Consider the following 12331-nt stretch of genomic DNA (forward strand, 5'->3'; position numbering starts at 1 on the left):
CAGGAATTTTTTTATTTTAAAAAGACCTTAAGTTACATCAAAAAGTAATGGATTGAACGAATTAATGACATCTCAATATTATGGAACCAATATTAAGGTCAACAAAAAGAATGAGATCTAAATTTACTGACATGGAAAGATCTCTGATATAATATTAACATGCAATATTATATAAGATTTGATTCACTGTTCTGTATGTATGTTGTATTCTGTTTGTATATGTATAAATGTATCTATTCACATAGAAAATGCCTGGAAGTATGCATACCATAACATTATAGTGAGTACATCAGGGGTAGGATTGGGGAATGTATGTACTTATGTCCTACTAGAACTTTGTATTTTATATAATGTGTGTGCATTTTTTATAATTTAGAAAATCTGAGTCAGAAAAAAAAAAGCTAACCCCACCTTGGAGTGTCCACAAACTTCTCAATCAGCATAGCGTCATCATTGAAAGACTTCTTCGCTTCCCTCCGGGCTGATTCCAACTGTTCTTGAAATTCTTTTTCCGATCTGGCGATCCTCATACCCTAAGGTGAAAGGTAGATTTGACGACAACATAAATAAAACAAAGGAGAGTAGCCGGAAATGGAAAACATGAGCACGCACAGTCTTACTTTTCCTCCTCCACCACGGACGGCTTTGATCATGACGGGGTAGCCGATCCTCCCAGCATGCTCTCTCAGGCACTGGTCTGTCTGGTCCTCACCATGATAACCTTCCACAACAGGCACTCCAGCAGCAGCCATTATGGATTTGGATGTACTTTACAATAAAAAAGCCCAAGATACCCACATTCTATGAAATTTCATACAAGAGAAACAAATACAGACCAGTCTACAAAATATAATGGAGCTTTTCATTTTATGTTTAATTTTTTCTTTTTTATTGAATTTATTGGGGTGATATCAGTTAATAAAATTTTATAGGTTTCAGGTGTATAATTCTATAATACATCATCTGTATTATAATGGAACTTTTCAAAGAAAACATCCCATAGATAAAGAAAAAACTATAGTCTGAGATAACAAATATTAATGCAAATATGAAAATATCTGTTGATTTCCCTCAATCCAATTTTTCATGTGGTAACTCATCCTACCTTGTTTTTATCCCCCCGAAAGAATTAGCATGTTGATTAGAAATACTAATTAGCTGAGTATTTTTCTGAAGTGGCAGATAAACAACTTATGCCTAAGACAACAAAAGTGTATTATTAGCATGTCTATTATAGGTAAAATAAACCATTTCAATTGATCTTATTTAAAAAATATACACTCATACCTCTTTATACCCATGTCCCTAATTGCAGACGAGGGAGGACCTATAAAAATAATTCCTTCTTGCTTACATAGTTCAGCAAATTCCATGTTTTCTGAAAGAAAACCGTACCCAGGATGGATAGCCTAGAAGCGAGAAATGAAAAGACAAATTTACCAGCACACCACTGGCAAAGTGGGTTGCAGGCGGCATCACTTTCCTGTGGGGAGGCCTCCCTGTGCTGGTGATGCCTACACTACACTATCAAAGCCTGTTTCCAAGCAGACATCTGAAACACTCACACTGAAGTTCTGAAGCCTTACCTGAACCAGAAGAATCTGTATTTTTTTTATTGTGGTAATAAATACATGAGATAAACCTCTATTTTAACCACGTTGACGTGCACAATTCAGTGGCATTAAGCACATGCACCAGGCTGGGCAACCATTACCACCAACCATCTCCAGAACGCCGTCATCACCCCACACAGAAATTCTGTGCCATTAAACACTAACCCCTCACTGCCTGGTAATGTTCCGTCTCACAAATTTCACTTTCCCTCTCTATGAACTTGTTTATTGTAGGAACCTGATATAAGTGGAATTGTACAAACTTACCCTTTTGTGTCTGGCTTATCTCACGGAGCAGAATGTTTCCCAGGTTCATCCATGTAGTAGCATGAATCAGAATTTCATTCCTTTTTTAAGGCTGAATAATAGTCCCTGTATGTATATATTCGACACTTTGTTTACCACTCACCTGTTGACGGATGAGGACTGTTTCCACCTTCTGGCTATTATGAATAAAGCTGCTATACACATTGATGTGCCCATATCTCTCTGAGTCCCTGCTTTAAGTTCTTATAAGTATAAATCTACAAGTGGAATGGATGGATCAGAGGAATCTGTATTTTAATTTATAATAATACTGCTTTTAGGGTAGAATGTCAAGGAGGATAAGTAGGAGTAAAGGTAATGGGGATTTCTTGACTCTGCCTTCATATAGAGCTGGCTTAGAACTGAAACTGTGGAACCCACAAGCTGTGAAGAACACACTACCACAATCACACCCCATCTATCTTTAGGTTGCTATGTGCCCATCTCACCTCTCTAAAAAGATAACTAAGAAGCAAACAAAAAGTCATATGAGAAATAAAGCCTGTATATACTTTAGTGAAAGAGGACTACCTCAGACTTTTGCCTAGTTACCTGCAAGTTCCTCAGAGTTTTAACAAATTTATGTATCTGGCTTTCTCGCTCACCAAAGGGGACAATCGGTGACCCAAGAACAGTGTGTTTTCTTAGGGCAAACATGCCAACAGCAAAGAGGGAAGCACAGGGAAGCAAACAGTTGCAGCTCAGATTGTTTAGTGAGGGATGAAGCAACTCGGTCTCCCACTTCAGTAGCCCTCAGGACATTTGCTCTTCTAAAATAATAATTATAACCAACTGAATATTAAAAGAAAGCTCTGCCAACCCTATTTCAAAATAGTTGCACTTAAAGGACATTTCAACATTAAAGCAGTTAGCTTCCAATGTCTGGGAAACTCATGTGAATAGAAAAACCCCTATCTTACTGATGGCAAACAACAAAATGCTAAATACTGAATAAAATGCAACACGTCACATTTTTATGTCAGTTTGGAATTTTGTTTCTTTCAAACCAATGCTCAATTTCAGACATTTCCTATGAAATGGTCAAATGTTACTTATGCTAGGCACACTGAAAAAGATCTACACTCTGTCCTCCCTGGTTTGTTAACAGCTTTTTTTCTTAAGGTATGATTTACATATATAACATTCACCCATTTATAGTTTCATGAATTTAGTAAATTTATACAATTGTGCAAGTATTACTACAATCCAGTTTTAGAACACTCTATCACTCAAAAAAGTTCCTGGCCCTAACTAGTTTGGCTCAGTGGAGGGAGCTTTGGCCTGAGGACTGAAGGGTCCCAGGTTCGATTCCGGTCAGGGGCATGTTCCTTGGATGCGGGCACATACCCAGTAGAGGGTGTGCAGGAGGCAGCTGATCGGTGTTCCTCTCTCATCAATGTTTCTAACTCTCTATCCCTCTGAGTCCCTTCCTCTCTGTAAAAAATCAATAAAATATATATATTTTTAAAAAAGTTCCTGTGTGCCCATGTGCATAACTAATTAATTCTTACTTCTAGAACCAAGCAACTTACTGACCTGCTGTCTCTATAGTTTCACTTTTTCTTTAAAGAAATTTCCTAGAAATGTAATCATATAGTACGCATAGTCTTATGTGTCTGATTTCTTTAACTTAGCATAATTTTTTTTTTGGGGGGGGGACATTTTAAATATTTTTTTTATTGATTTCAGAGAGAAAGAGAGATAGATAGAAACATCAACGATGAGAGAGAATCATTGATCGGCTGCCTCCTGCACACCCCCTATTGGGGATCAAGCCCGCAACCCGGGCATGTGCCCTTGACTGGAATTGAACCCAGGACCCTTCAGTCTGCAGGCCAACGCTCTAGCCACTGAGTCAAACTGGCCATGGCACTTAGCGTAATTTTTTGAGGTTCATCCTTGTTAATTGTCTGCATCGGTAGTTTATTTCTTTTTACAGAATTGATTCCACTATGATATGCTACATTTAGTTCATGATTTCATTTAGATTTTTTTTCCAGTTTGGGGCCATTATGAATAATGCTGTTATGAACATTCATACAAGCCTATTTTTCGTTTCTCTTGGATAAATGCTCAGGAGGGCAACTGTTGGGCCAAAATATGGTAAGTATATGTTTAAATTTTTAAGTTTTCTAAAGAAGTTGTCCTATTTTGCATTTCTACCAGCAATAGCTGATGGTTCCAAGTTTCTCCAAATTCCTGCCAACACTTATTATCTGTCTTTTATATTTATAACATCCTAGTGAGTGTGAAATGGGATAGAACTGTGGTTTTCATGTCAATTTCCCTAATGACTAATGATATTGAGTATCTCTTATTGGGCTTATTGCCATTTGTGTATCTTCTTAAGTGATGTGTCTATTCAAATCTTTTGCCCATTTTCTTCAATTGGGTTGTTTGAGCTGTAAAGTGTTCCTTAAAAATTCTGGATACCACTCTTTATCAAATATATGTTATGCACATATTTTCTCCCAGTCCATGGCTGATCTTCTAAGTTCTTAATGGTTTCGTTTGAAGAGCAAAAGTTTTAAATTTTGGTGAAGTTTATTTTATCAATTTTTTCTTTTATGAATCTTGCTTATATTATATTGAAGAAATTATTGCCTAACCCTCTCAAAGATTTTCTCTTATGTTTTATAGTTGTAGGTCTTCCATTTAGATATATGCTACATTTCAAGTTATTTTTGTTTTTATGAAAAGTGTAAGGTAAGAGTGTAGGAACTAGACTTTAGGTTCATCTTTTTGCATATAGATAGCCACTTGCTCCAGCACCATTTGTTGAAAAAACCACCCTTTCCCTATTACATTACTTTACCTTTATTCAAAAATTAATTAACCATAAATATGCAACTTTCTATTCTGTTCCACCAACCTGTATATTTATCCTTCTGTTAACACACTGTTGGTTACTGTAGTTTTATAATGAGTTTTGAAATAGAGGGTCTAAATCCTATACCAAACATGTCAAACTTGCAGCTGGCAGGCCGCATGCCTCGTTTAAATGCCCTACACATTTGTTAGTCTTTTCAAACTTGTTTTAACTATATACTAGGCCTTTAGCTATTTGAGGAACAGGCTTGTCAATTTCTATAAAATAGCCTGTTGGGATTTTGATATAGAGTAAATTGAATCTATCAGGCAATTTGGAAAGAATTGACATCTTAACAATATTGAGTCTTCCACTGATTTATCTACCTACTTATTTAGGACTCATTTAATTTTGCTCAGCAATGTTTTAGTCTTCAATACTCTGGTCTTGAACTACTTTTGCTAACTTTGTTACTATTTGATTTTGATGATAGCATTTATCACTGTAACTGTTTCCTTAATTTCATTTTCAAAGTATTGCTAGGTTCCCTTCTTTTGAACAGATATTAAATTGATAGAACTCTGTAAATACTCTCCCTTCAAACTAAAAAGAAAAGCAGCTATCTACTTGTGAATATCGAGTTCAATCACACATTCTGGGAATGGCCTCAAGAAGTTTAATTGCTCTTAAGAAGAATAGCTTACTATATCCAAACCACAGTATTCTTGGGCATTTGAATGGATTAAAAAAGAAAAACTAGCAATACTACTACCACCAGTGGGCACTTTCCCTACCCATCAGGCATATATTTAGCTGCCAATTCACCCTGTTGGTTCACAAAATTGCAAGCCTGTTTGGTTTGTTCATTCCATATTAATGTTTTTAACAGGAAAGATAGAAACTGGGAATGGCTAAAAATAGAAAATGTATTCTCTAAATAATAAGTAATTTTGTGAAAATTGGGCAACACGTTTACTTTTGTATTGTATATCTCTTCATCACCCTCACCTGTGCAGCAGAGATCTTGGCCACTTGAATGATTTTCTCCATCGATAGGTAGCTCTGCTGAGAGGGAGCAGGACCAATGAAATGCGCTTCATCTGCCTGTTTAACAAATGGCATATGTTTAGAAAACCACAGACCTAGTACTCTACATAGGACTGCTTCAGGGACATAGAAATAGAGAGAGAAATAGAAACATAGAAATGCTGGCTCTCCAAGAACAACACAAAAGTACCAGCTCATATCTATGCTATAAAAATAAGCCACTGTGGCCCAGACGGTGTGGCTCAGTGGTTGAGCATCGACCTATGAACCAGGAGGTCATGGTTCGATTCCTGGTCAGGGCACATGCCTGGGTTATGGGCTCAATCCCCAGTCGGGGGTGTGCAGGAGGCAGCCGATCAGTGATTCACTCTCATCATTGATGTTTCTATTTCTCTCTCCCTTTCCCTTCCTTTCTCTGAGAGCAATAAAAATATATTAAAAAAATAATCCATTTTGAAATCTTTTGCATTAGGAGAATGCCCAAACTTGATTTTTATGTATAATATATGTCGCACACTAAAGTAAAATGAAAGTGGCTTAGGATAGACAGCAACAGGCATTCACAACATGAGACAGAACAGTGGCTAGAAAGCTGCATGGGCCTACTACGTAAAGCTGGAAGGCCAAGCGAAACTCATCACCGTGGACTTGTCAGTGCTTGGGGATTTGCTATGGACGTAACGAAGGACAACAGCTGAATTCACCCAGGCCTGGGTTCTGTCTAAGGGATAAAGCTAGTTATAATTGCTAACACTTACAAACCTTGGGGGAGGAAGGTCCCTGTAGTTATAATTTTCCAGTTAAGCCAAGTCTCTGAAACACTGAGTGACTTGTCTAAGACCCTTGGCCAGTAAGTAGTAGTTGCTAAAACTAGAATCTTGATCCTTTTCCTTGCATATCAGGGATGTGGATAGGAGCCCCTTAAAGTGTGGTCTGTGCATCAGCCACCTTCTGTGAACTGCTTTAACCAATCCTATTGACAGGACCTGGCCTGTAAATCAACTACATCACAGAGTATTCTGTTTAGTTCCACTGGTGACTCATTTGGAAAATGTCCCCGAAAGGAATTATTAGTGAGCAGCTGAACTTACCTACTGCACACTGTTAACACTAGCAAATACAAACTGTCAAGAACTAAAACACTGACACACTAACAAATATGATCACTTACAAAATCTGATTTCCAGTTTTTAGCAACATACCATATCCACATGCATGGAGTTCCTGTCAGCCTCACTGTAAACAGCCACAGACTGTATACCCATTTTTTTAGCTGTTCGCATCACCCTGCAGGCGATTTCTCCTCTGTTGGCAATGAGGACTTTGGTAATGTTGCATCCTAAAACACCATAAAAAATCATACAAAAAATATTTCTGGGGAGCAACGAATAAAAAGGCAAAATAAATATTTTTATGATATTAACAAGCTGCTAAATATTTATGTTGGTAAAATCAGCAAAGCAGAGCCTAAAATAACCATTTTTACTAATATTAGACAGTGCATTTCTTGTCATTGTAATTCAAGATATCCTTATTAACACAAACTCTTAAATTACTCAGATTTTTCAACTTAAAATAAAATTAAAAAATGTTTGTTATGCCAAAGATCAAAATAGCTTTAAAAATCATAGTTAATAATCTTTTTAAAATTTTGTTTTTCAATTACAGTTGACATTCAACATTATTTTATACTAGAGGCCTGGTGCATGAAATTCATGCACTGGGGGGCAGGGGGCGGGTCCCTCAGCCTGGCCTGTGCCCTCTCACAGTCTAGGACCCCTAGGGGAATGTCCGACTGCCGGCTTGTGGCTGGATGGCCTTCTGCTGCTGCACAGCCTGCTGCTTGAGCTTCAGCAGCTGCTGCATGTGCACAGGCTGGGCCCACCATGGTCTGTCCTGCGAACACCATCGAGTGGGTGACTCAAGTGCGGAGGCAGGCTCACCCTGAGTTCCCTGAGTCACTGAGTTGTTCAGATTGACTGCCTTCTACAGAGAATGGCACCAGGATTGGGCCTAAGCCGTCAATCGGACATCCCTCTCGCAGTCTGGGACCCCTCAGGGGATGTAGCAGTGCTCCAAGCAGCAGGTGGCCAGAGGGGAGCCCAAATCGGGGCCAGGTGCCATGTTGCTTGCACACTCATCACAGCCCACTGCACCTGCTGCCACGGCTTGGTAGTGCTGCTGCAGAGTTGGGAGAGGCTCCCGACACTGTGGCAGCTGCGTTTGCCAGCCGTGAACCCAGCTTCTGGCTGAGTGGCACTCCTCCTGTGGGAGCGCACTGACCAATAGGGGGCAGCTTCTGCATTGAGCGTCTGTCCCCTGGTGGTCAGTGCGTATCATAGTGACCGGTCATTCTGGTCATTCCACCAAAACGGTCACTTAGCCTTTTATTATATAGACTAGAGGCCCGGTGCACAAAAATTTGTGCACTCGGGGGGGGTGGGGTCCCCCAGCCCGGCCTGTGCCCTCTCACAGTCTGGGACCCCTCGGGAGATAACGACCTGCTGGCTTAGGCCTGCTCCCGGGTGGCAGAGGGCAGGCCCAATCCCTAAGTGCAGCCCCTGGTCAGGCTCAGAGCAGGGCCGATTGGGGAGTTGGGGCGCCGCCCCGTCATGCACAGAGCAGGGCGGATTGGGAGGTTGCAATGCCACCCTCAGTCACGCTCAGGGTATGGCTGATTGGGGGGTTGGGACACCGCCCCCTGTTACACTCAAGGCAGGGTCGATGGGGAGGTTGCGGCGCCACCCCCTGTCACGCACAGAGCAGGGCCGATCAGGGGGTTGGGGCGCTGCCCCCTGTCACTAACAGAGCAGGGTCCATCAGGGGGGTTGGGGCACTGCCCCCTGTCACTCACAGAGCAGGGCCCATCAGGGGGTTGAGGAGCTCCCCCCTGTCACTCACAGAGTAGGGCCGATAGGGGAGTTGGGGCACCGACCCCTGTCACACACAGAGCAGGGCGGATCAAGGGGTTGGGGCGCTGCACCCTGTCACACTCAGGGCAGGGCCAATGGGGAGGTTATGGCTCTACCCTGTCACACACAGAGCAAGGCCCGTGGAGGGGGGTTGGGGCACCACCCTCTATCACCCACAGAGCAGGGCCGATCAGGGGATTGGGGCACCGCCACTGTCACACTCAGGGCAGGGCCGATGGAGAGGTTATGGTTCTACCCTGTCACTCACAGAACAGGGCCCGTGGGGGCGGGGGGTTGGGGCATCCAACCCTGTCACACACAGAGCAGGGCCGATCAGGGAGTTGGTGCGCTGCACCCTGTCACACACAGAGCCGCAGGGCAATCGGGGGATTGGGGAGCTCCCCCCCCCCTATCAGGCACAGAAGCAGGGGCTTGATCCGGGGGGTTGGGGCGCTGCCCCCCTGTCAACGCTGAATCAGGGGGTTGGCGCTGCCCCCTGTCACGCTGATCCCGGTGCCGGGAGCCTCGCTGCTCCGCTGATCCCGGTGCCGGGAGGCATATTACCCTTTTACTATATAGGATAGAGGCCTGGTGCACGGGTGGGGGCCGGCTGGTTTGCCCTGAAGGGTGTCCTGGATCAGGGTGGGGGTCCCCACTGGGGTGCCTGGCCAGGCTGGCTGAGGGGCTGAGGGCTGTTTTCCCTCTGGCAGTTGACTAAAAGCTCCCAATCGCTCCTTGTTTTCTTTTTTCTTTTTTTTTTTTAATTCTGGGCCAGCTTTAGCTCTGAGGCCTCGCTGCTGAAAACATGGATACAATGTTGCGGTCCGGGGCTGACTGACAGCCAGTTTTGTTTAGCTTCTTATTTGCAACATAGTAATAGTTGCTTAGAGTTGCAGCTGAGAGGCCGGAAAGTGAGCTGGGGAACGTTGGAGTCTGCAGTTCCTGGAGGAAGCAAGCCTCCCTGCTCACTTCAGTGCATGGCTGCCGGCCGCCATCTTGGCTGACAGTTAATTTGCATAAGGATACGCTGATTAGCCAATGGGAAGGGTAGCGGTCGTACACCAATTACCATGTTTCTCTTTTATTAGTGTAGATTAGTTTCAGGTGTACAGCATAATGGTTAGACAATTATATAATTTACAAAGTGATCCCCTGATAATTCAAGTAATCAGCTGGCACCATACATAGTTAATTACATTATTATTGACTATGTTCCCTATGCTGCATTTTACATCCCCATGACTATTTTGTAACTACCAATTTATTCAGACCTCTCAATCCTTTTACCTTTTTCACCAAGCCCTCCAACCCCGGCCCCTACCTCCCACCATCTGGCAACCATAAGTTTGTTCAATGCATCTATGAGTCTGTTTCTATTTTATTTTTTCTTTAGATTCTTTACCTGACATTTGTCTTCCTCTGTTGGACTTATTTCATGTAGCATAATACCCTCTAGATCCATCCATGTTGTTGCAAATGGTAATATTTCATTCTTTTTTATGGCCCAGTAATACTCCATTGTATATATCTAACCACTTCTTCTTCACCCACTTGTCTACTCATGGACAGTTGGGTTGCTTCCATATCTTGGCTATTGTAAATAATGCTGCAATGAACATAAGAGGTGCATATATCTTTTCAAATGAATATTTTGGGCTTCTTTGGATTTATACCAGAAATGGAGTTGCTGGGTCATAACTTAGTTCTATTTTTCATTTTTTTAGGAACCTCCACAGTTTTCCATAGGGGCTGCACTGATTTGCATTCAAACATTGTACGAGGGCATTCCCTTTTCTCAACATCCTCCCCAACACTTGTTTGTGGATTTATTGATGACAGCCATTCTGACAGATGTAACATTCATTGTTTTTAATTTACATTCTCTGATAATTTATGACATTGAGCATCTTTTCATATGTCTAGTAAACACCTGTATGTCCTCTCTGAAGCAGTGTCTATTCAGGTCCTCTGCCCATTTTTTAATTGGATTGTTTTTCTGATGTTGAGTTGTATGAGTTCTTTATAAATTTTGGGTATTAATCCCTTAGCCAATATATCATTTGCAAATATCTCCTCTCATTCGGTGGGTTGTCTTTTCATATTATTGATAGTTTCCTTTGCTGTGCAAAAACTTTTTAGTTTGATATAGTCCCATTTGTTTATTTTTTCTTTTGTTTCCCTTGCCCAAGGAGATATGTCAGAAAGAATATTGCTAAGAGAAATGTCAGAGTTTACTGCCAATGTTTTCTACTAGGAATTTTGTGGCTTGGGGTCTTCCATTTAATTCTTTAATCCATTTTGGGTTTATTCTTGCATATGGTGTGAGAAGGTGGTCTAGTTTCATTTTTCTCCTGTTCAGTTTTCCCAACACTATTTATTGAATAGACTATTTTTACCCCCAATGTATGTTCTTACCTTCTTTGTCGTACATTAACTGACCATACAGGCAAGGGTTTTTCTGAGCTCTCTATTCTGTTCTATTGATTTACTGTCTGTTTTTATGACTGAACCATGCTATTTTGATGATCTAGCCTTACAGTATAGTTTGGTATCAGTGTGATACCTCCAACTTTGTTCTTCTTTCTCAAGATTGCTGTGGCTATTTGAGGGTCCTCTGGGGTTCCTTATAAATATTTGGATTATTTGTTCTAGTTCTGTGAAATATACCATTGGTATTTTTGATAGAAATTGTGTTGAATCTATAGATTGCTTTGGGAAATATGGACATTTTAACAATGTTAATTCTTCCTATCCATGAGCAAGGTATATGCTTTCATTTATTTGTATCTTCTTTGATTTCTTATAATTTTTTAAGTAAAGGTCTTTTACCTCCTTGGTTGAATTTACTCCTAGGTATTTTTTTATGCAATTGTAAACAGAATTGTTTTCTTAATTTCTCTTTTTGATAGTTCATTTACTGATGTATAAAAATGCAACCAACTTCTGAATATTTATTTTATATCCTACTACTCTACTCAATCATTTATCAGTTCTAATCGTTTTTTGGTGGACTCTTGAGGGTTCTCTATATACAGTATTATGGCATCTGCAAATAATGGCAGTTTTATATCTTCCTTTCCAATTTGGATGCTTTTTACTTCTTCTTCTTGTCTGATTGCTGTGACTAGGACTTCCAGTACTATGTTGAATAAGAGTGGTGAAAGCAGACATCTCTGTCTTGTTTCAGATTAAGGGAAACCCTTTTAATTTTTGCCCATTGAGTATGATGTTAGCTGTGGGCTTGTCATATATGGTCTTTATGTTGAGGCATGTGCCCGCTATTTACACTTTATAGAATTATCATAAATGGGTGCTTGATTTTAGAAAATGCTATTCTGCATCTGTTGATATCATCATATGATTTTTATCCTTCATTTTGTTTATGTGATGTATCATGTCAATTGATTTGCAGATACTGAATCAACCTTGCATCCCAGGAATAAATCCCACTTGATCATTGTGTATGATCTTTTTTATGTATTGCTGAATTTGTTTTGCTAATATCTTGTTGAGGATTTCTGCATCTATGTTCATTAGGATTACTGGCCTATAGTTTCTTTTTTGTAATGTCTTTGTCTAGTTTGGGAATCAGGATAATGCTGGCCTCATAAATGAGCTTTGGAACCTTTTCTCTTCTTGAATTG

General features: G+C 40.7%; 1 protein-coding gene across 1 annotated transcript; it reads right to left on the reverse strand.

The window, feature by feature from the left end:
* Positions 1-398: 398 nt before the first annotated feature.
* On the reverse strand, positions 399-7110 carry LOC102438201 (methylcrotonoyl-CoA carboxylase subunit alpha, mitochondrial-like). The gene is made up of 5 exons (XM_023749166.1): positions 6978-7110; positions 5737-5832; positions 1288-1409; positions 621-768; positions 399-533 (listed from the first exon to the last, which is right to left on the reverse strand). Exons 1-5 carry the CDS (start codon positions 7056-7058, stop codon positions 402-404), a joined length of 579 nt encoding a protein of 192 aa, XP_023604934.1. The 5' UTR covers positions 7059-7110; the 3' UTR covers positions 399-401.
* Positions 7111-12331: the final 5221 nt, after the last annotated feature.

Source organism: Myotis lucifugus, unplaced genomic scaffold (assembly GCF_000147115.1).
Source record: "Myotis lucifugus unplaced genomic scaffold, Myoluc2.0 scaffold_3357, whole genome shotgun sequence".
Classification (NCBI taxonomy): domain Eukaryota; kingdom Metazoa; phylum Chordata; class Mammalia; order Chiroptera; family Vespertilionidae; genus Myotis; species Myotis lucifugus.